Source organism: Saccopteryx bilineata, chromosome 4, assembly GCF_036850765.1.
Source record: "Saccopteryx bilineata isolate mSacBil1 chromosome 4, mSacBil1_pri_phased_curated, whole genome shotgun sequence".
Classification (NCBI taxonomy): Eukaryota; Metazoa; Chordata; class Mammalia; order Chiroptera; family Emballonuridae; genus Saccopteryx; species Saccopteryx bilineata.
Genome location: NC_089493.1, coordinates 292,380,251 through 292,404,163, shown reverse-complemented (window position 1 = coordinate 292,404,163; position 23,913 = coordinate 292,380,251). Strand labels below are relative to the sequence as shown.

Sequence of the window (23,913 nt, the reverse complement as noted above, 5' to 3'; positions counted from 1 at the left end):
CCCTCTCCCACTCTCCAGCCACAGGGCGCCCCCTGGCGGCCACCGCACTCCCCCGGCATCTGGTTCCCGCAGAGAACTTGGGGAAGGGGAAGGGAGAGCCAAACCTGCGGAATGGGCGCTGAGGAGCTTGGGGGCGAGGGGTGAAGCAGGCAAGAGGGACCTAAATCCTGCAGGATGTCCGCCCTTCCTTGTTGCTGGCCTTCCCAGGAGGCCACAAGCCCCGCAGCAGCTGTGGCTCTGGGTAGAGAGGCCTGACCTTGGCCAGATCTGGCTGGCCTCGCTGGGGAATTTCTAGATGCCGTTCCAGCCTATCAGGTGGCCCAGAGCAATGGAGGCCGAGTCTGTTAAGTCCGGGCTCTTGCCCAAAACCGTTCTGCCCGCACCACACTCGGGCGCCCATGTGCTCCTCCTCACCTGCCCACCCTCTGTCCTCAGCCCCCACCCCACCGACTCTCCCAAGATACTGACCAACCACTTTTGTACAATAAAGTTTAATCACAATTATAAAAATGTGGCATTGGGTTTGCGCTATTAACATATGTACAGTCCAGCCCGACAGGAAGGGCCCGCTCCCCAGACCACCCTGGCCTGGCCCAGCCGGGGCTGCCAAACAGCAGGGTAGGAGAGTGACCCACAGGGTCTGGCAGGAACAAGATGAGGCAGGGTTCCAGGCACGGAGTCCCTGGGACTGGGAGGCGCGGGGCCCCCTTCCCCAGGGGGAGAACATGGCCACTGCCCCTAGAAACCCCTAAACTGGGGAGGGGTGCACGCAGGGCACAAAAGGGAAGTCCCCATTAACACAAAGCAAGGGGGCAGTGCAGCCCCCAAGAACAGGATCTGTACAGGCTGGCACCCCAGGTTTCCACAGGAAACAGCTGCTGGCAGCTACGAAACATTTACAGCTTCTTCTCCGCAAAGAAAAAAATTAGGGGCTGGGTGGCAGGGGTGATAGGAGAGGCAGATGTCGCCTCAAGAGACTGAGGCTCCCTTGCAGGGCTCAGGAGCCCAACTCCGTATTTGGAGATGGGGGCACGTGGGCCCTCCTGAGCCCACTAAGGCTGGGGGGCTGGGAGCTCAGGGCACCAAGGGGAATAAATAGGGGCGTGGCGCCAGTCCCGCCCACCTCAGTTGAGGGAGCCACGGCAACTCTCGGTGCCACACAGACACGGGATCTTGTTGTCCTCTAGCGGGAACTTGTAGTCGTACGTGATCTCCTCGTCCACACCGATGGGCTGCTTGGAGTAAATCACGATCTTCTTCTGGGCCTCAATGGTGATCACCTTGGCGTAGCAGTTGGGCTGCAGGGAGGGAGGGCACAGTGAGCTGTGTGGTCACCCCCCCGCCCCACCCCAGCAGCCCTGGCCAGACCCCCCGCGCACCGTGCAGCAGTGGTTGATGAACCTCGCCAGGTTGCCACACTTAGTAGCATCGATGATGGTGTCATGGTCCACCCGGAACAGGTAGCTGCTGCCAATGCCCTCCTGCACGTAGCGCTTCTCCCTCATGTCGGCCACCATCTGGGAGGATGGGGTGCAGTGGTCAGAAGCTGCCCTCCACTTCCTGCCAGACCAGGCCTGACGCCCCAGCGTGGTGACAGGGGGTTTCTTAGCTACCATCTGGGGGCCACCACGACCTGGACCAGGTCCGGAGGTCTCACTCTGGCTCCTACTAAGCCGACACGGGGATGCTCGGACCGCTTCCAGAAGCCCACTCTATGGTCAGCCCTTGACCTCTGGCTGCCGTTCCGAGTCCCCAAACTGGAGCCCAGGGGAGTCTCACTGGTCACTGGGCAGAAGCAGCGACTGGCTGGCTGCTCCAAGAACCCACAGTAGGGCTGTGGCAGTTCCCGAAATGACAGTGCCCATTTCAGCCTGAACCCCACTCCTCTTCCTCCAGGACCCTCTCTCCAGAAAAGGTGCCACTGGCTGCTGCTGGCTGTTCACATACAAGAAGGACTAACCCTTTCCTCCCAGAACACTGGGCACGAAGCCCTCTGCGCTCTTCCCTCGGGCGACCTCTCTTCTGGGGCCCCCACTGCCAGCCAAGTGCCGGTGACTCCTCCCAAACCTCTGGCTCCGCCAGCATCTACCTCAGCGGGGCTGCTGGCTACCTTCCTCTAGACGTCCCCCGGGCACTGCAGCTTCCCGTGTCCTGACTGGAACTTACTCAGTCCCACATCTGTTCCTCCCCTCCACTCCCCATCTCCCTGCTAGCTGCTGCCCGCAGAGCCCTGAGAGATGGCCTCACTCCTCCTCTTGCCCTCGTGCTCCCGAGCCACCCTGCTGCCAGTCTTGCCAGCTCCCTGGGACCCACAGGCTCTGGCTGCCTTGGTTGCCACTGCCCGGTCCGGGTAGCCACCTCCGGCTGGGGTCTCTGCGCATAACCCCCCAGCCCACTGACCCATCTCCAGCTCTGCCTTCCCTGCAGCCAAAGAAAGCTCATCAGCTCCCAAGTCCTCTCTCGTTTCTGTCCACAGCAACCCTCTTCATCCACCACTGGGCCGAACTTACAAATGTGCTTCCTAAGTCGCGGGGAGCCTGGCCTCCACTCGCCCCTCCAGCTGTACAAGTCCTTCCAAGCAGCCAGAGCCCTCCTCGTCCTCCGGAGACCGTCCTACCTCCAGGCCTTTGCACACGCCGGCAAACACCAGGAGCACTGCCCTCCCTCGAGCCAGGGAGTTACTCCTTCAGCTCCTGGTGTACACACCGCTGTGCTCCAATCCCCCTGCCTCCCTGAACTTCCCCTTTTATAGACCAAACACCATCCTTTCTTGTTGTTATGTGTTCAACTCCTGTCTTCCCCACTAAACTGAGGTCCTTAAAGAGAGTTAATACTAGTCTTGTTTCTTATCGGGTCACTAACATCTTTACTACTTTACTAGGACCCGTTACTAGGCAGGAAGGAAGCCAGGGGGACAGGGGCGGGGACAGAGGATCTCACTGACTAAGCCTTGGAACTAGGGGCGTTGGTGGGCTTTATCCAGAGGGCTGGGTGGGTCTCATCAGCAGGCCATGCTGCCAGACGGGGAGCTGGGTACGGGGCCTCCTCACCTGGCGGATGTTCTGACCCACATACTCAATGACCATCTCGTCGGCTGCAATGGGTTCCATGGCGAACAGCCCCCACTCGTGGATCCGGCTCCGGCCAAATCGGAGCTTCTTCTTCCGGAACTAGAGGGCGGAAGGCAGACCGCTGCTGGACGCCTCCCTCAGCCCATCTCCTGGCTCCTCCCGCAGCCTCCAGGGCAGGGGACTTTCTGGCCACTCAGTCCCAGCCCACCCCCGGGGGACGGTCCGATGCTGCCTTGACACCGAGCCCCTCCCCTCCTCAAGTCCTTGCTCACCTTGAGCTGGTTTAACTTCAGCAGATCACTGTCCATAACGGCTGAGGTGCCGATGGCACTCAGCAGCCGCCGCTGCTCAGACCGGCGCTCCGAAAGCACACGGTTAGTCCCCTGCGAAAGGACAGAGAGGTGGAGTGACGGGAAACAATGCGAAGGGGACACCAGGGGGTCAGATGTCAGGGCAGAGCCTCACCTGAGTGTCGGCCCCTTCCAGCTGCCGGGCAGAGACAGGGCACACGTCCAGGTACCTGTCCTTCTCCTTCTTGCTGATGGGGTAATAACCTTCGCTGCGGGCCGAGCCCGTCTGGTGCTCACGGGGCCCGTCCTGGGGCCGCCGCTTGCGTTTTGGAGTGCTCAAGTTGGTGAGTGCGAGGTGTGTTAAGGAAAAGAATGGGCTCCTCACTGGCTGGCTCCCTGGGGCCCCACTCCCTGTCCCTCCAGTCCCAGCCCAAGGACAGGGCGACAGCCTCCGCGGGAGGCACTGAGCACACCTGCGGTGAGCATTACGGAAAGATGGAGAGAAGTCAGGCTTAGGTCGGCTCTCCTGCCAGAGGAACTCTGGGAGGCAGAAGAGAGGGACAAGGCCCACGGGAGAGGTTAACTCGGGAGCCGGAGAAGAAATACGCAGGCTGAACGTGGGGGGCAGAGAGAACTGGGAGGGAGGGAGAAAAGCCAGACACCAGGAGGGATCAGGAGAGAAGGCCACCCGGCTGGGTGCCCTCCAAGTGGTCCGCCCCGCTCCCCTGGCGTCCCTCTGCCCCAGGCCGGCCGCTCAGGTCAGGATATTGGTGTGATGGACCCAGTGCGTATCGTTCAGCCAGTCAGCCCCGCTCGTCTGCTGTAGCAGCCGCTCGTACATCAGCCGTAGGTAGCCCATGTCCTCCAAGTCCAGGCCCGAGTTCCAAATGTCATAGAGGATGGTCATCTGCTCAAACTCACTGCGGGGTTCGAAGGTGGGTGGTGGTGGTGGCGGCGGCGGGGGCGGTGGCCGCCGGCGCCGGGCATGTGAGCGGAGGCTGCGTCGCCGGATGGCCCCCTCCCCGGTGCTGCTGCTGCTGCTGCTGCTCTCGGAGGACTCGGACTCCTCCTCCTCGTCCTCCTCCTCAGCCACCTCCTGCTGCTGCTGCTTTGGCTCCTCTGCCTCAGCCACCACCACCTCCGGGGCCTCCAGGACCTCATCGGCTGGGGAGCTGAAGAGAGCCGCAGGGGCTGGCACTGGCTCCAGGGGCCGAGGGGACGGGACAAAGGGCGAGGGCTTGACGGCCAGTGCGTAGTTGTGCTCCAGCAGAATGTGGCTGAGCAGGGGGCCTGGGCGGTCGGCCTCATCCGATGTCTCTGTGGCCTCGGAGTCATCACCAGGAGGCAAGGCAGCCGGTCCGCGCCGGGCTGGGGTCAGGGCCAGGCTGGCCAGCACTGCCAGGTCCACTTCTGTCCCAGGCTCGGCCTCTTCCTCCTCGGCGGCCCGGCTGCGGCCCACAGCCCGGCTGCGCCCTCCTCGAGTCACCTCCTCGGGCCAACTCTTGACCAGAGACGCGTGGTCCAGGGGCAGGTTGCGGATGGTCCGCTCCACAGCCCGGGGGGCTTTGCGCGAGACGGGTCCAGGGGCCCTGACCTGCTGGGGCGCGGCTGGGGCTGGCTCTGGGGCCGACCCCTCCTCCACGGCAGAGAAGGAGACAGTTTTCCGGCGCTTCTTGGGTGGTGGCAGGAGGAGGACAGGGGAGGAGGGGCGCTCCTCAGGGCCAGGGGCCGGGGCTGGGGGCCCCGCTACTGGCTCTGTGGGAGGCTGGGGCACACTGGGCGGTAGCTCCTCAGCAGAACCTGGGAAGAAGCACATGGGGAGAGGGAGCGGGTCAGCTTAACCTAGAGGCATCGGAACGAGGTTCGCCACGGGCAGGACTGGCCCACCTCAGCAGGCAGGCCACCCAGACTGCCTTTCAACAGGCTGCACTCTTCTCCTCAGCTTCCAACAGCCGGCCCTGCCCGCTCAGCAACCACCCGCCCTCACACTTGCAGTGACCTCAGAACTGTGGGCCCCACAGGGTGGGTTTGCACCAGATCATTCACACACTAGGCATTCACTGAGCACCAGGGACATACCAGGAGAGGAAAACACACCGGAGACACTTCCAAAGCCCTCAGTTCGTGGTCCAATGGAGACAATTAGTGAAACAAGTGCCCCACCCAGACTAGGAGCAGGGGCAGGCCGAGGCTCCAAGGACAAGCCCGCGGGCCCGAGCCTTCACACCAAGACTGGCGGTGGCAGAGCTACACCCAACAACTGGGCACACAGACCAATAGGATTTTTGCCAACTGCATTTCTAAAGAAATAGTGAGCCTATCTGAATTAAAGTAGTCATTTCCAACCACAAACACTCTCCGTTTAGTGAGGTGAGAAAGATACCATGTGAAAAGCTTAGTCTTTGTAGTTAAATATTTAATAAAATTTGCCTTCGCCTGACCAGGTGGTGGCGCAGTGGATAGAGCATCAGACTGGGATGCGGAGGACCCAGGTTCGAGACCCCAAGGTCGCCAGCTTGAGCGCGGGCTCATCTGGTTTGAGCAAAGCTCACCAGCTTGGACCCAAGGTCGCTGGCTCGAGCAAGGGGTTACTCGGTCTGCTGTAGCCCCATGGTCAAGGCACATATGAGAAAGCAATCAATATACAACTAAGGTGTTGCAATAAAAAACTGATGATTGATGCTTCTCATCTCTCTCTGTTCCTGTCTGTCTGTCCCTATCTATCCCTCTCTTTGACTCTCTCTCCGTCTCTGGGGAAAAAAATAAAATAAAAAAATAAAAATTTGCCCTCCTCATTGCCCTGCAGGGAGCACTGGGATTTGCCCAGGTGAGGAGAAGGGAGAAGAGGTCTCCCTTAAGGAAGCTGAAGGTTGAGCTGAGATCCCAAGGATGAGGGGAGGCTGGGGAGAGGAAACACTACCTTTTCTTTTATTTATTTATTTGTTTTATTTATTCATTTTAGAGAGGAGAGGGAGAGACAGAGAGAGAAGGGGGAGGAGCTGGAAGCATCAACTCCTATATGTGCCTTGACCAGGCAAGCCCAGGGTTTCGAACCAGCGTATTTATTCATTTTAGAGAGGAGAGGGAAAGACAGAGAGAGAGAGAGGAGAGACAGAGAGTGGAAACACTACCTCTTCAACCGGCCACGCTCTGTCTCCAGCTAAGCACTGGCAGGACGGGGAGCACCGCTCCCTGTCGGATGCCGCTGAGCTCAGAGCTCTGGACACTGCTCAGGACAGGAACGGCCCTTCTCCTGGGGCAGACCCTGTCCTGCAGATCTGACCCGTCAGACACTCCCCATGAGGCCAGTCCACGCCTTGCCCTCCATTCGAGATTTCAGCTGCCCCAACGGCCCGGGCCTTAGGCCTCCAGCCCTTTGCTTACACGGTTCCCTTTGTGTGGAATGCCTCTCTCCTCTCGTCCACCTGGGAAAGGTGACATGCAGCTTTCAGACCCAGATTAATGCCACCTCCTTTGCGAAGGCTTCCCTGACTTCCTCACACTGGTAATAACTTCCTGTTAGAACCAGCAGACTGGTGGTTCTCCATTGTGAGTCTACAGGTTGGCCACAGCAGATTAACAGCTAACGTTTTATGTCAAGCACTAATCCAAGCCCATTACATATATTAACTACTCACTTAATTCTCACAACAAACCCAGGAGGTGAATACTATTATTAACCCCATATTATAGATAAGGAAATTGAGGCAGAGAGGAGTTAATAAGCTGCCCAAGGTCACACAGTTAGCAAATGACAGAACAAGCCTGTACCCGGACGCCTGAGCCGAGCTCGTCCTCTTCCGCAGGCCCCACGCCGCTCCGGGTCCTTCCACTGGGACTCGGCGGCTTTATAACTGGCTCCCCCACTCACAAAGCGCCAGCAACAAGCCTGGCCTGAGCGGGCAGTTCGCACCTGTCCCATGCCTTAACAGATGCTACCAACACTGGCACCCTGAGCAAGACCCTCCGGCCTGCATTTCCCAAGCACCTGGGGTCCACTCTGAAGCGAGCAAGGCCCTGGGTCCTCACCCCACTGTCTTCAGGTTCAGTCCTTTCCCACTTCTCTCTAACACTTTGGGACCCACCGTCCCAACCTGGCCCACTTTGCCTCCCGGCTCAGACTCTACACACACATTTGCCTGTCCTGAAGGAAACCTGGCCGTGCCTTTCATTCAGGGAGACAACTTTTCGGGTACATTCCTAGTCTATGCAACTCCCAGAAGCCACTGCTTCTACAGTATGACCACCCCTCATTAATTGATGGCTACGTGACCCAAGCCAACCCACCAGAAACTTCCCAGAGAGTAAGGATCTAGGACAAGAGCTGGTCCTCTGGGGGGGAAACACCCTCCAGTGGGATAGAGAAGCAGGGATAAGCCCACTCACAGGAGAGAAGAATGAAACAGACTGGCACCCAGAACAGAAACAAGTCCTAAAGGTGTCGGAGTGCCGTCTCAGGGTTCCACCAGACAAGCCCTGTCTCAGCCTCCTGCAGCACTGGGCCCCACGGACCTCCACCCGGTTGCATCATCGGTAACTTGTTTCTCTTTCATTCTCTAAAAGCCCAGGGAGCAGACCTGCCCTGCCTGTCCTCTCCTCTCCCACCTCCTGCACCTGTCTCAGGACTCTGACATCCCACCTGTTTGCCTAGTTCCCCATCTCCATGGTCAGCTCCCCTCCACAGCCACACACCTGACCGTGTCACCCCCAGAGCTTCTCCACCCGGAACCCTCCCCACTCCCCACAACTCCCAGGCCCTTCTGTCTCCCGCACCCTCCACTCCCTCCAGCCTGCAGACCCCAGCTCTGACTATGCCCAGTCCTCAGCCCCCAGCCTCGGGGCTGCTCAGGGGTGTGACTCCCACCTTCACCCCCTCTTCTCTTCCTGAGGCTCCTCCGCCACCCGGCCCCTCAGACTCAGAAAGGTCCTCCTGTCCCATGGCCAAGTGAGGCAAGGGGCCTTCAAGCACGACACCCACACTGCCCAGCTCCCGCCTCCCCATTTACAGACAGATCGCGTCAGATCTAGAGTACACCCGTTACCCACAGCGCCCATCCAGCAAGTATCCCTCTCCCTCCGCGTTCGCTCTTCCCTTCACTGCGTGAACACGCACAAGTCTCTCCTACTTTGGAAACCTAAGCCTCTATCACCCTTGCTTCTTGCCATCGCCAATCCCAGTTGAGTACCCTTGAGTAACTTACTAAACCTTGGAAGTCACCATCTGGAAACTGGGAATAAAGATGTTGTGAGGACTAAATGAAAAATTAAAACTGCAGTGTGCCCAGCCCAAAGCCTGGCACCTAGGTACTTAGCAACCATTAATATTACTATTACTTTTTTTGTATTTTTCCGAAGTGAGAAGCAGGGAGGAGGCAGTCAGACAGACTCCCGCATGCGCCCGACCGGGATCCACCTGGCATGCCCACCACCGGGCGATCCTCTGCCCATCTGGGGTGTTATTCCCTTGCTCAGCAACTGAGCTCTTTTTAGTGCCTCAGGCAGAGGCCATGGAGCCGTCCTCAGTGCCCAGGCCAACTTTTCTCCAATGGAGCCTTGGCTGTGGGAGGAGAAGAGAGAGATCGAGAGAAAGGAGAGAAGGAAGGGTGGAGCAGATGGGTACTTCTCCTGTATGTCCTGGCTGGGAATTGAACCCAGGACTTCCACATGCTGGGCCAATGCTCTACTGCTGAGCTAGCTGGCCAGGGCCAACCACTAATATTATTAATCACAACCCCGCTATGCTCCCTCCTCTCACAAGAGTGATCTACCCTTCCGGAAGACTGCTTCTCTCTCTTGCTTGTCCTCAATCCTCAAAACCCCATAATCTGCCTGACCTGTGGTGGCGCAGTGGATAAAGCGTCAACCTCGAAACACCGAGGTTGCCGGTTCAAAACCCTGGCTTGCCTGGTCAAGGCACATATGGGAGTTGATGCTTCCTGCTCCTCCCCCTTCTCTCTCTCTCTCTCTCTCTCTCTCTCTCTCTCTCTCTCTCTCTCTCCCTCCCTCCTCCTTCTTCTCTAAAATAAAAAAAATTAAAAAAAAAACAAAACCCATAATCTGGCTCGTCTGATCCACACTACTGAAAGTGAAATCTGGCAGTGACCTACCAGCCAAATCCAAAGAACACACACTTTTCCTATCTTACAGCTTTTCTCATGGCCTGCTGATACAAACCACTCTCTCCTGTACTCTTTTCTTTTTGAAGACTTTATTGACTCTACAAAGAGGAGAAGTGGGGGTCGGGGGGGTGGGCGGGGAGCAAGAAGTATCAACTCATAGTTGCTTCGCTTCAGTTGTTCTTGGATTACTTTTCATATGTGTCCTGACTGGGTAAGCCTCGGGTTTCGAACCAGCGACCTTGGCGTTCCAGGTCAACACTCTACCCACTGCACCACCACAGGCCAGACCGTCTGATCACTCTTCAGCCTTGTCTGGCTCCCCTTGCCCACCTGTCTCTTACAAGATGATAGGGCTCCAGTCCCCTTCTCTCATTCCAAACACCCTTCTAGAGCACACAGGTGCGTTCTCCTCCGGATGTTCATTGCTCTCACACACTTGCCTCGTTCCCAGCTACTGCGCTTCCGGGACCTTCAGATCCATCGTAAGAACACCCTACTCTTCCTGCATAAACTCTGGCTCTTTTCCAAGTTTTCTCTGCACTGCACCTTTTCAAATCTACAATACAATCATGTCATTCCTCTAATGGCATTCCACTGCCCACAAGATCAAGAGCAAATTTCTAGCATGGCCTATCCAGTCTGCACGGTTCAGCCCTTGCTCCCGCGTCCAGCTCCAACCCTCCAGGTTAGCTTTCTTCCTCGTCTCCCAACATGCTGTTTCCTCTTCCCCAGGGCCTTTGCACATGCTAATCACTCCCTCCAGCCTGCTTCTCCAGGACTTCACAGCCCGAAGGTGCTTCAGCAGGAAAGACTCCCCAACAGATGCGCTCAGGTTCTCAGAACACCCTGTACTTTTGTTTCAGAGTGCTAATCAGAGTTGGTAGTCACGGATTCTAATGTATTTATTACTAAACTAAACTGCCTCCCCTGTAGACCGTAAGCTCCATGAGGATGAGAACTATGTCTATTATGCACACAGACGGGTACTCAGCAAACACTAATATTATTAATCCTTTGTTATTCAATAAATAAATACCAACTGCCTGCCCAACAGTTCCCTCAGCACGATAAGTTATGTGACTGTGCTATAAAATAACAACTCGGCATCCAAATCCACAGAGGAAAGCAAAGAAAACCTACGTTCTGAGCTTCTCGGCTTCCTTGGGAAGACACCGTGCTGGTTTTACTTCAGTAGCCGAGCACCCTGGTCTCTGTAACCCACTTACGGCAGGACATCTTGAGTCTGTTAGGCCAAAATGTCTCCCAGGGAAAAGTGACAGGAAGTAAAAACTTCTGTCCAACACTGCATGTTTTCCAAGAGAGTCACACCGTTAATGCCAACCCCACCGTTTTCATGGACACCATGGGCGCGCACACACACACACACACCACCTACCCGCAGGTCTTGCTGGAGACGTCTCCTGCTCAGGGAGTGCGGTGACTGGTGAGCCTGCAGTCCTCTCCGGCTTGGGCTCCTCCACGGGGGCCGGCAGGGGCACAGGGACGTCTCCGGGGGGTGGCGATACCGAGGGTACAGTTGCTGGCTGCTCTTCTTCTTCTTCTTCTTCTTCTTCTTCGGACTCAGATGACGAAGACGAGGATGAAGAGGAGGAGGAGGAGGAGGAGCTGGACGAGCTGCCACTCTCGGAGTCCGAGGTGCTGTCGTTTTCGCCATCTGAGTCAGCATACAGAGAACATTTGGAGGACAAATCGCTCCCCTCGTCCTCGCCTGGAAATCCAGAAGCGGCAATCAGGCGAGGTGGGAAGATCCCTCACATGGTCAAGCCGTGGGTCCCTTCGCTGCCTCATGGCCGGGGACGGAGGCTCTGGGCTAGGGGCTGGGAAGCCCCGTCCTCAAGCGGCGGGGTAAGCGCACCTCCGGTTCAGTGTGATAACCCTCAGCGTGCGGGCCGGGGGCCTGGCCGAGGGAAGCCCTGAACACTGCGTGGAGGCTAAGTCAGGGAAGGCACTCCTGTAAGATGCTGAAGTCAAGAAAGACAAGCAGGGGTCCACTGAGCAGACATGGCGGCTCAGCAGGGAGGTTGAAGAGACGAGGACCACGCAACAGACCGGCAAGCAGTCCTCTCTAACTCTGGAGTTTCCCAAAGCGCCTGGACGGCAGGCTCAAAAGACGGGACAGAGTAAAACCAGCCTAGCAAACGATGTGCCCCGCACCTCCAGCAGACAATCGTACACACAAGGGCTGTAAGAAAGGAAGAAGAGCGCCATCTCTGGGAACACGATTAGGTCAACTAGAACAGAGGTGGCCAGGGAAGGTCTGCAGGGTGACAAGATGAACCCGAGCGGATAAGTGAGAGCTGGTTTATAACGGCCTCCAGCGTCAGGCTGAGTCGTCACCTTGCAGAGAAAGGGAGGAGACTTTACAGAGGGGTCCAGGGGGCATTTTAGGAAAGATAATTCCGTCAGGAGACTGGAAACAGATAGCATAGGAAGAGGGTGGAAACAGACTAGAACATCAGTCAGAACTACTGCAGCCTCTGAGGCACAAAGCCGGCCAGACAGGATCAAAAGTGGCAACTCAAGGAACATGGAGGCAGTGAAACTGAAGGGAAACGGTGACCACGTGACCACATGGGCGTGTTGGGGTCTGCTCACTCAGAGAAGGCTGCTCTGTGCTTTCCTTCACTGCCAGGCACAAAACAGTCCGTCTGCCCCCGGCTCTCCCACCTGGCCCCTCTCCACCCCGGGAACCTACTGCGTCTTCTCCAGAACACAGATCCGTATCGCAAGTGCTAGTACTTGTTCCCTTGTGGGTCACGTCTCTCCCTCCCCAACTGATCGCAGGCTCCCAAAAGCAGGAACCACATCTGTCTTGGTCACTGGTGTCCTCAATACCTGGAACAGCACCTGGCACACAGCAGGGGCTCAATATACAGGGCGTGGCAAAAGTAGGCTTCGAGTTGTAAGCAGAACAGTTTATGCTACTGTTGCTGTTTACTGTTACATTAGTGTCCATGCAAACAACTGTAACCCCACTTTTGCCCCACCCTGTATATCCTGAACAAGGGAACGAAAGGTAAGACTGGAGCAGGGACCCCAGCCTCAGAGAATGCGGAGGAGCAAACGGGTAGGTCTTCAACTGCAGAACAGAACTGTGTGTGGAAGTGGCGGCTGCGGGGAGAAGAGGGGCCCAGCTCTGGGGCTGACTTAAGGACGAGCAGTGCTCAACAATGGAAAGGCACACACAGTCCGAGAGCACCGGGGGCAGCAAGGACGCAGCCCTCGCCTCGAGGGCCCGGGGAAATAAATAGGCCCTGCTGGGCTCTCCTCTAGGCACAGCTGTTCCAGAAGCAGAGGTGGGCAGGAAGGAGCATTCTGGGTATTGGGCTTATTTTTTATGATGGGCCAAGGGTTCCGAAAAATAGGGCTAAAAAGGTCGCTTTTCATGATGGCAAAGGTGGCTAACAAATCCAGGAGTTATGTGGGTTCAGGAGAGAAAGACAGGTGGCCAAATCCCTTCCTCCCCAAGTCAAAATTCTCCTGCATCATCTGCACTAACCGTCTGAGGCCTCTGTCTCCTTCTTCGCAGTAGCCATGGCTTCCTCACGATCTTCATCTTCCTCGTCTTCCTCATCTTCCTCCTCATCCTTAAGGGAAGGGACAAATAGGGACTAACAGCAAAAGGACAACTGGCCTTCTAGAAGGCACAGCTACCTGGGCTCCAGCCTGGCTACGGGGACAGGAATGCGGGAATCAGGCCCCCGGCAGGGACCGGTGCCTTGGCGTCTCACCTTCTCCGAGGAGGACTCCTGGGATGCCTCCTCCCCCTCACTGTCCAGAGCAAAGGACTTGCGGTGCTTGCCCTGCGTCTTGCTCCGCTCTTCGTCTCGCTTTGGGGGCTTGGTCCCCGGACGTCCTGACTCTCCAGCCTCCTTTTCTCGCTCAGGGTCTAGGCCCAGGTGAGTGGCAGTTAGGAAAATGTACCATCAGTGGCGAGTTACCATTTCTCGACCCTGCGGAAGGAGCTGTGCACACGCCGTCGACCTTTCTCACAGTCCCACCCGACACACCTCGTCTTACAGACAAGAGGCTGAGACGCAGCAGAGAAACATAAAACCGCAGACACCTAACATTCTACACAGTTTTAAATGCACCACACTCGCCTGACCTGGTGGTGCAGTGGATAGTGTCGACCTAGAAGTGGCCAGTTCAAAACCCTGGACTTGCCTGGTCAAGGTACATACAGGAGTTTGTGCTTCCTGCTTCTCCCCCACCCATCTCTCTCTCTCTGTCTCTCCACTCTAAAATGAATAAATAAATAAATTTTAAATGCACCACACTCATTTTATCTTCCATCGTTTCCTGAGTTGGATGAAAGAGGTAGCTGACTCGTCACGGCTAGCCCAAGAGTATGGTACTAAAGCTAAGAGGCTTCTAGAAGCAGACGGGCCTCAAGAAGGAAGGTTCCCGGACACAAGCTGCCAACCAGCAGCTTAGACTTAAACAAACTGGGAAGAGAGCTTGAGCTCTACATGGCAACTCAGGGAGATGACCTCTTTAACTCTGAATTCTGCGATTTTCAGATGTGGAAGTTACTTCCATTTCATAGGAGGACACCGGAATACAGAAACTTTAAAACAGCACACCAAAATAAATAAATAAAATAAAACAGCACACCAGAGTAAGACCCATAACTATAGTAAAATCCAAGGACCACCCTCTGGAGCTTCTCACGGATCTCAGAACTGCTTTACTTCAACCCTGACCCAGAATCTCCACGTGGCCCCTTGCCTTTACGACACTGTCGTCCCTGTCGCCTGCTTTCCTATTGGAAACTAAGTACTCTTTGTCTTTCTACCTGACCTTCCCACTCACCATCTTCATCTTCCTCAGCTGGAGTGGAAGGCCGGGGCCTCTTTTCCTCACTGGCCTCGGAAATTTCTGAGGGTTCTTTTCGTTTTACCTGGGCCACAGAAGAAAAGAGCCCGTTTAGAACTCCAACACTCCCGCTCCCAACCAGCACGCCCCCAGGGAGCCCCCGCCCCCCGCCAGGCAGGCCCACAGTTCCGGGTACCTTGAAAGATGGCAGCCGCAGGGCCCCTCGCAGCCCTGACCCAAAGGCGAAGGCCTCGATGCCTGTGGTGCCCCCGCTCTTTGCCCAGTCGACGAGAGACAGCAGGCCCGGCTCTTTGAGCTTTGTCTTCTCTCTGTCTTCCTCCTTGGCTTGCTGTCTGGCTGCATTCTGGAATGGCTGCAGGCAGGGGGGGGAGACTGAGCCCCAAAACCCAGGTGCTCCCTCCTTCCCCCTGCCCGGGAATGACTCCCAGGCCCCAGGAAGAGCTGCCTGCACTCACTCCTCCATCTGGGGCACATCTAGGCCGTCCCTGCCCTGCACCAGCCCGGTAGGGGCAGTTCTTCCGAGTCTGCGCACTGACAGTCCCAGCAGCCTTAGGAAGCAGCCACTATGGCTCCCACTCCACAAATGAAAAAGCAGAAACTGAAGCCCAGAGTCGCCTAAGGGCCATGTCCAGTGGAAGGAAGCAGCAGGGCCCCGACAAAGCGCTTCAGCCTCTCAGGCTATGGCGCTGTGCCCGACTCCCTCCACTGGCCTCGACCACCCCATCTCCTCTCTATTCCAAGTTGTGCAGCCTGGAGAAGCGAGAGGCCTGTTTCCCCTGAAGGAGCCCCCACCGCCCCAGCCCAGGCACAGCTCTTCACCTTGGCCTTCTCCTCCTTGCTCTCCCACCACTGGTCAAAGGCCCCGAAGGCCACATTTTCCACCATCTTGCGGTTGAGGTCTCTCTGCATGGTGCTCTTCATCTCCTGGACAAGGGTGGCCAGCACGCGGCCCACGGTGCCCGCCGAGGGCAACGTCTTGCCCTCGGCCAGCTCCGCTTCCTCTCTCAAAGGCAGCCGGGCCTCCTCCCCCGAGACTGACGAGGAGGGCAGGGGCTCGGCCGCCACAGGCAGAGGCAGGTGGTAAGCCTCTCGGGAGTACGCCCCTCGGCCTTCCTGCCCTTGCGTGTACAGAGCATAGGGTAAACCGTAGGCCGCCTCCTGGGGGGGCGGAAACGGGAGGAAGGCCTCTCCGAAGGCCCCACCATGGGGGCCAGTCGAGGCAGCGGTCAACCCCTTGCCCTGCCGCAGCTGGTGAAGCCGAGTTAACATCTGGGTCTGCATCTGGAAGGACATGGGCATGCCTCCCCACTGAGCCCCAAGCCGATCCATGAGCTCCAGGGAGTTCACAAAGTCATAGATGTGTGGGGGTGGCGGAGGAGGCGGCGGGTACTCGGGGGGCGGTGGCCCATCAGGTCGGGGTGGAAGGAGGTAGGCAGGCTGGTGGGGATAACCAAGGGGAAGGGAAGCCAGGTAGGGAGGTGGGGGTGGCGGTGGGGGTGGCGGGGGCGGGGGCTGCTGGGGCGGTGTCGGGGCGGGAGGAGGTGAGCCGCCCCTGTCGTCGTCAGAGATCTCCATGTCCTCTCCAGAAGAGCACGGAGAAGCCTGCGGGGTGCAGAGGACAGTCACAGAGAACTTGCGCCCGTGTCCTGGGCTTTTCCTCAAGTCTCTGTTCCCTTGTCTAGTCCCTAGGTTGGGCCTGGGCCCGACCCTGACTCCCCAATCCCAGGTATCTCCGCTGGTTGACCTCCCAACTCACCTGATTCTGTCCGTTGGCCTTAGGAGACTCTCGGGGAGCCCCTGGTTCTGCACTCCCGGCGGGTGCGACATCTTCAAAACTAGCTGGGGCCGGCGGGGGTGTGCAGGGCCCGTGGCCTGAACCGGAAGGCACCTCAATCCCTGGGTCTCTAGCCTCGGGGCCGGCGGTGCTGTTCTCTTCCTCCTCCTCCGTGTCCGAGGCCAGAAAAGAAAATTTGGAGCGCTGTTCCTTCAGCAGCATCTCGATGCGGGAATCCAGGCTGCTGTGCTGAGCAAAGGGCACGCTCTCATTGGTGGTCTCCGGGGCGGGGGAGCCGGAGCGGTCTGGGGAGGCTGGGCGGGGGGAGGTCCGAGCTTCTTCTCTCTCGGGGCTGGGCCCCCCAGTGCCACCGCCTCCACCGGGTTCTGGAGGCTCCGGGGGCGGGGCCTCCGAGGCCGGGGGCCGGTAGTCCTGGTCAGAGGGCCGGCTGGGCTCCGAGGGCAAGTAGGAGGTGTAGGAAGGCGGGAACCGCTCAGCCGTGTTCTCAGCAAAAGGCGCTCCGGGGGGCTCCTCCCGGGCTGCCCGGCGGGGGGGGTAGGAAGGGTGGCGTTGGTAGCGATTCCAGCTTTCATAGTATGCTGGATAGTTTGAGTCAGAACCACGAAAATGAGAGAATGAGGAAGAGGAGGAGGACGAGGAGGACGAGGACAGCGAGGACGAGGAGGTGGAGGACGTGGCGGTGGCTGCTGTGGTGGCGGAGATGGCTGCAGCGGTGGTTGTGGGGGCCGAGGAGGCAGAGAAATGGCGGCGGGAAAAGGAATCCTGGTAGCTGTTCTCTGAGCGCCGGGGCTTGAAGGAGGTGGACGTGGTGCTGGAGGGAGAAACGCGGGAGTTGGCTGGGTCCGGCTCTGGATGACAGACCCCAGGGCAGCAGTTCTCAGCGCCCTCGCCCCTCTATGCTGCCCCCAGTATCTAAATGCTGTTAGGTTCCTACCTAGAGTGGGTTAAGTCAGCTCCCCAAGAACAGGGATATGTTGGCTGAATCCACAGAGAAACTAGGACAAATTATTCATTTCTAAACTCCCTCTTAGAGACTCGGGGTTTCTTCTTCCCAGTAGCAGTTCCCAGAACCTGGGGCCCCAGGGGTGTTTGCTCTGCACCTGCTGGAGTAGGCGGAGTCCTGAGAGTAGGGGGTGCTGCCCCGAGACGTGTAGGGGGTGCCTTGGGAGGACTGAGGGGTGAACTGGCCAAAGGAAGATGGGGTGTCTTGTCGGCCGCTGGAGAAGCTGGTGTCCTGGGAGCAGGGGGTGCCGTTGCCAGGAGTGCCCACCACAGCGGTGCCTGCTGGGTAGGCAGCCGTGTCAGAGGAGGCGCGACGGCGGGACTCGGTCTGGATGGGGAGAGTGGAGCAGGGAAGAAAGGAAAAGAGATCAAATGCCGTTTAACAACCTGCACGTCTCCAAACCAGGACTCCTAGTTCCCTGGCTTGTAAGCAGTACATAACAGTGAAGTCCAGAACCTCCCAACGGCTGGTCCCGGCGCTCAAGGACCATGGCCACGTGGCGAGGGCCAGGGCAACCACAAGCTTCTCACCGTCTCGGTGGCTGCACCAGAGCCCTGGAACTTCTCAGTCAGGGCCTTGCCCCCAGTGGGCACCGTCTGAGGGGTGTAAGAACCATTGACTATCAGTTCATAGTACTTCATTCGCTGCTGCCCTGGAAGGAGAGAGATGGAAACTGAGTCAGATGGAGAAAACAACTCCGTCCCAATGCACTGTTCCCACTTGCTTCCCAGGCTTCAAGGGAAGCCTTGGGTTTAGAGATTTCAATTCTTCTACCATTTCTGTCTCTGAAGCTTTCTACCTAACCTTCACCAAACAACTACCACAACCACACACGCCACAACACTCCCAGCTCTTCCACGTGTGCTGCTCCGGAGGGAAAGCATCAGCACTCCTGCTGCACAGACGTGGACAATGTCGAGCTGCAGAGTCACAAGTGACTAGTGGCAGACTGGAGTTCCAGCCCGGGTCGTCTGATGCTCTGCAGCCTACAGACTCAGGGTTGCAGAGTGGCAGCCTGAGGCCCTCACACACTCTTACAGAAACAGTCATTTGCTAAACCAGCGGTCGGCAAACTCATTTGTCAACAGAGCCAAATATCAACAGTACAACGATTGAAATTTCTTTTGAGAGCCAAGTTTTTTAAACTTAAACTATATAGGTAGATACATTCCTTATCGAGGTAGCACCCGCACGTGGTATTTTGTGGAAGAGCCACACTCAAGGGGCCAAAGAGCCGCATGTGGCTCGCCAACCACTGTAGCTAAACTATAGGGTGCTACCCCAACCCTGCTAAGAATAACACACAAAAAATCACACATGTACCATAATCCCTTGGTAAAATTCTGTGTTCAGAAACCATCTGGCCTGACCTGCAGAGGTGTAGTGGATACAGCATCGACCTGCAATCCTGAGGTTGCCAGTTTGAAACCCCGGGCTCGCCCAGTCATGGCATGTATGCGAAGCAACTACTACCAGCTGATGTTTCCTGCTCCTACACCCCCTCCACTCTCTCTCTCCTCCCTCTACAAATCAATCAATAAAAATAAAATAAATGCCTTAAAAAAATAATTAAAAGCCGATCTGGCCACGAGAGCTTCAGATGAAGAATCCCAACCTGCTCACGCGCCTGGTCCGACAGGCACTGGCACGTAGGACCTCTGCGGAAGCTCCGCTCTGGCAGCGGCAGCGGCAGGGCCTCACCTTTGATGTCGAGCTGCGCGTGGATGATGTTGCCCATGACGGAGGTCAGGTGGAGGTTCCTGACCGTCTCCTTGGCCCCGCGCGTGCTGGTGAAGAGCACGCGGGCCAGGCCCAGGTGCTTGCGCGTGCGGGGGTGCAGCAGGATCTCCACCTCCTCCACCTCGCCGTACTTCCGGCACATGTCCTTCAGGAAGGGCTCCCGCACGTTGTCGTTCAGTCTCGCGAAAGTCACTTCCTTCAGGGGGATCTGTCCGATATAGAACTCATCCAGCTGTGGAGAGGACAAGAGTTAAGTCTGGGGTGGTCTTAATACTCTTTCCTTCGGGAAACTTTAGAGAGATCCAGGAGGCTAAGAGGAGCCGGACTGGGAAACTGAGAGGCAAGGCGAGGCAAGGCAAGGGAACGGAAGGGAAGGGAAGGGAAGGGAAGGGAAGGGGAGGGAAGGGGGCCCCAATAAGGGACACATCAGTCTTGACCCAATCTTTCCTAAATTCTTCTCACCACAGAATGGCAAGAACCAAAAAAAAAAAAAAAAAAAAGGTGCAAATTGAAAAATAAACACTCAATGGGAGGAACTAACTACTGAGAAATAATTCACTAACCCAGATTTTACTAACTGATTACCATGCATTGGGCACTAGGAATACAAAGATGAAAGAAAAGGAGATTCCTGTTCAGAAAAGTAGACTAGACAGCGAGCCGCATACGATCACGACACGACACAGCACGTGTCGGGAGAGGTGGAGAGAGTGTTTGCTTTTTCGTGCTTGAAAAAGAAACCTTTGTTCAGAGTGAAGGCAGGAAAACATTCATACAGATGGTGTCATTTGTACTGGGTTTTTGGATAAACAGGAGTTCACCAAAATGACAAGGACTTAACAGGCATGAAACTATAAAATAACAGCGTTTCCTAGAACTTGCAAACTGGAAGAGAGGTGTGCAGCATCGAGGCAAGAGAGGAGGCTGAGCAGATCAGTAGTCACACACGTCAACGCACAGAAACATGGCCTTGGCAACTAAAGTAAGAGAACAGTCAAGCGGCAAAGACCACGACAGCAGGATGGAACCTGAAATGGAGAAGAGAAGGGAAGCAAGGAAACCAGAGTCTGCATTAAAGAAATGGCCATGAAACAGACCAATTAGGATAAAAAGGTGTGGTTAGGAAAACGGGTCAGCAGAACTTGACAACAGATTCTGTGACAGATAAAGGAGCGGAGAATCGTGGGATGACTGCTAGGTCTCTAGCTTGTGCAGCTGAGGAGATGGGAGGCAGAGCAGAGTTCAAGGGGTAAAGAGACTTTGTTTTAGGCTTGTTGAATCTGAGACGTCTGTGCAGCCTCCACGCTGCTGGTCTCACCACCAGGCACACAAGTTTGGAGTTCAAGACTGATCTTGACTAGAAACAGAGGTTTGGAAGTCATGAAGCTTTTGGTAAGAGTCAAAATCACGGGTGTGAAAGAGCTGTCCAGAAAAAGTGTAGGTGAAAATCGGGGTAAGGGAACCCCACAAAAGGCTTATTCAAAAATGAAGAAAAATAAAGTTAGTGAGGGAAACTAAGAACCACAAGTTTTCTAGGCGCAGCCCAAGGCCTGATGAATATTCTGTCTAGACAGGAAAATGGGAATCCTCTGAGGAAACAAGATGGAGGATCAAACAGCCAAGTGAGAAGTGAGGCACAGAGGACTCCAGGGAGTCACTCCCCTTAACTGCCGGACTGGGGTATCAGACCAGGGCCCTGTCAGGCTACGCGCCGGCAAGGAACACACAGTAACAGGTACAGCAGCTAAACCTGTCTTTTACGTTACTCTTCAAGAAGTCAACACCCCTACTTAGGACACCTCATCTACACCTTTCTGGAAAATAAACATACCTTCGGTCCAGAACAACTCCGTCTCATAGTCCCCCAGAGACTGTTAGATCTGGCTGTGACCCCTTCATTGGAAAACTCCCTTTTACTGGGCTACATTAAGACCAGGCTGCTAGGACGGACCCTCCACACCCTCCAAGGGCCACCGCACCAGAAGACTAGCAGACACATACCTTAAACTTAGGGACTGGGAGGGAAAAGTCTCTGTTTTTGGACCTGACGTGGCAACGGGGGTCTTGGAGGTCTTCGACTGGTATATACTTTGAGTCCTAGGAAGGAAAGCAGGAACAGAAGGATGGCTCAAGGAGAAACCACACTGTCGAGCTCTAAGAAGTCCATATGGGGACCCATATGCAAAAGAGCTGGGCTCTAGCCGGTCGCTTCTTAAGAGGGCAGACCACGGGTATGGAAGTTCTAAGCGCTGAGCAGCAGAACGGGGCCTGGAGTCCCCTCGATGACCAGGGAAGGCCTGGGGCACTCACGTTGACACTGAAGTGGACTCCATCGTAGCGGTACACCTTCTGCGATGGCCGGCGCAAGCCAGGGTCCAAGGCAGGATCCACGATGAGCTTGTAGTTCCGCCACTGGAAGCTCGGGGCCTTCTGCCCATCTCCCCCACCTTCCTGATCCATCTCTGCTCATTTACACTGTGAAGACAGAGGAACAGGCAAAGGGAGTTCAGATCTCAGGCCGGCCTCCCCTGCTGCCCTTCACATCTAGCCCAGACTCCAGGTTCTCTCATCCATCACCCCAGTTTCCACACCTCACCGTGACCCGTGGCTCCCCCAGCTTCTCCCCCAAGTACACACTTTCCCCATAACAACCCATTCTCTCTCCACCTCCCAACTCTCCCCTCGGACCGCCAGGCCCATCTCGCGCCCCCGCTGCCCTGAGCGCGCGCCCCACTTGCCCCCGGAGCCAGACCCCTCCCCCGCCCCCTGCAGGCCCCGCCCCCTCCCGCCTCCTCACCGGCCAGCGGCCCGGGCCGAGCCCGGCTCCCGCTCCCACACACCCGCTCGCGTCCCCGCGCCCCGATCCTCCGGCCAAGAGGTGGCACCTAGTCGGGGCGTTGGAAACACCGCGAGACCGAGTCCGAGACCCGGCTTCGGCCCCGAATCCAGGAGGGGGGGTAGGGGGAACGCGCGCCGCTGCCCTCTCCTCCCGCCCCGGCGCGTTCTGCCCCCCCATCTCCGCGCACGCGCGGCGCGGCCCCACTCACCCGCTCGTGTCGAGCGGCTCCCCCTCCCCCCCACCCCGCGCGGCACCTCAGTGGCGCGAGGCGGCGGCGGCGGCGGCGGCAGCGCGAGACCCGGCCCCGCAGCGGTGGCGGCGGCGGCGCCCCCCCACCACCACCACCTCCCCGGCGCGCGCACCAAACACCACCGCCACCTGCGCGAGGCCCAGCTGGCACAGCATAGACATTCGCACTTTCGCCACGGGCGCCGGCGGGACACCAACGGGGCCGAGGATAGCGGTTTCGCCTCGGCCGGCGCCCTAGAAGGCTCGGGTGTTGCAGCTCAGGGAGCCTAGAGATTGGCCGCATCCCCCGAAGAGTGGGCTGCACCACGATTATCCAGCTGCTCTGGCCTGGGGTCGTTGACGAATCGGCGGAGACGAAAGCGGCGACTAATCCCTGAGGAAGAGGAGGCGGGGCGGAGAGGAGGAGGCCAGCCAGAGCTGGGGAGACCTGAGTGGCGCGTTGAACGGGCGCAGATTCGTCAGGCAGGCGGGGCGAAGGGGTGGACGGGACGCGCGCTCCTTTGCTCCTCTTGCCTGCCCCTTTCTTGCGCGGCCAAATGTCTGAGAGGCTGCAGATTCGCCACAAGTCCCGGCCTCGGCTGTTGCCTCCTTTTACCCGCCTTGGTGGAGCAAGAAAATAATGCCTGGTTAGCCAAGCCCTGTTGGCAGAATCGATCACTTTTCTGGATTGTCTTACTAGTACAACTTAAGGGGCCGCTCAATTCCGACCCGGGGAAAAGGGTATGGCCCAAAGCTCTTCTCGTAGTCCGATAAGAATTCTCGGCCGAGCATCCGGGCCTGGGTAATTCTGAAGAGCCGGTCTAGCGAATCTGCGAATTCTTCTGTGGGCGGGGCCAAGACGCCGTGCGCGGAGGGCGTGGCCAGAGCGTGCGGAGTCTGGCGTCGCGGGGCCGCTTCCTGTAGGACCCGCCGAAACCGGGGATGGCTGGGAGGGGCGCCCGTGAAATGGAAAAATACAACCGACCACGGTGACTCAGGCCGTTTGTCTAACGCCGCACATAGTGCGCGGCGCGTTTTCTTCGGTCATTCATTCCCTTTGGGCCTCTAGCTGCTTAAAGTGCCCACTGGACAGATGGGGAGACTGAGGCCCGCAGAGGGTTCCGCATTTTACCTGTATTTGGTCACCATTAGTGATTAAACAAACTCGAAGATTGCCTTAAAAGTTTTGTGATGAATTTGAAGTGGGGGGCTTAAAGACCTTTGAGAGGTTCCAGTAAAAAACAATAAAGATTTTACAGGAACTAGGTGAGCTGGTGGATTCTCCAGGCATCATGGTCCCAGTACCCAGGCCGGGGCTGGCGCAGTGGGGGTTGGGCGTGGGTGGGGTTGCTATACATACGCGCTCCCGCCGCTGGAGGGCAGTACCAGCCCAGACTTACACCTTGGTTTAGGGTTGCGCAATATTGGGCACCCTTGATCTTCATCTTGGACGGGGATTATTCTGGTCTCTGGCTAATGGTGTTCCCAGGAGGCCTCTGCCTGAGCTAAGGATGCCCTAGGTTCCAGACATCTCTATCTACGTCTTTTACTGTATGACCTTGGGCAAGTCATTGACTTCCCAAAGCTTCAGATTCTTACTCCGAAATAGATGTTAATAAGAATCTATTGAAAAAAAAAAAGAAAGAATCTATTGGCCCTGGCCGGTTGGCTCGGTGGTAGAGCGGCGGCCAGGTGGCCTGGCGTGCGGAAGTCCCGGGTTCGATTCCTGGCCAGGGCACACAGGAGAAGCGCCCATCTGCTTCTCCACCCCTCCCCCTCTCCTTCCTCTCTGTCTCTCTCTTCCCCTCCTGCAGTCGAGGCTCCATTGGAGCAAGGTTGGCCCGGGCGCTGGGGATGGCTCCTTGGCCTCTGCCCCAGGCGCTAGAGTGGCTCTGGTCGCCACAGAGCGACGCCCCGGATGGGCAGAGCATCGCCCCCTGGTGGGCATGCCAGGTGGATCCCAGTCGG

General features: G+C 57.2%; 1 protein-coding gene across 6 annotated transcripts; it reads right to left on the bottom strand.

The window, feature by feature from the left end:
- Positions 1 to 72: 72 nt before the first annotated feature.
- On the bottom strand, positions 73 to 23,169 carry SETD1A (SET domain containing 1A, histone lysine methyltransferase). 6 transcript variants are annotated; one of them, XM_066275727.1, is made up of 19 exons: positions 21,926 to 23,169; positions 21,189 to 21,353; positions 20,880 to 20,975; positions 18,840 to 19,110; positions 17,669 to 17,790; positions 17,236 to 17,465; positions 16,097 to 16,946; positions 15,160 to 15,942; positions 14,516 to 14,692; positions 14,317 to 14,404; positions 13,233 to 13,390; positions 13,001 to 13,088; positions 10,877 to 11,209; positions 4,130 to 5,161; positions 3,537 to 3,709; positions 3,344 to 3,454; positions 3,051 to 3,170; positions 1,380 to 1,517; positions 73 to 1,298 (listed from the first exon to the last, which is right to left on the bottom strand). In XM_066275727.1, exons 2-19 carry the CDS (start codon positions 21,336 to 21,338, stop codon positions 1,125 to 1,127), a joined length of 5,094 nt encoding a protein of 1,697 aa, XP_066131824.1. In that variant the 5' UTR covers positions 21,339 to 21,353; positions 21,926 to 23,169; the 3' UTR covers positions 73 to 1,124. The 6 variants fall into 6 exon arrangements, with proteins under 6 accessions (XP_066131824.1, XP_066131830.1, XP_066131826.1 ...); XM_066275733.1 differs by having other exon boundaries at positions 10,877 to 11,155; XM_066275729.1 differs by having other exon boundaries at positions 22,080 to 23,169.
- Between the last annotated feature and the right edge of the window lie 744 nt (positions 23,170 to 23,913).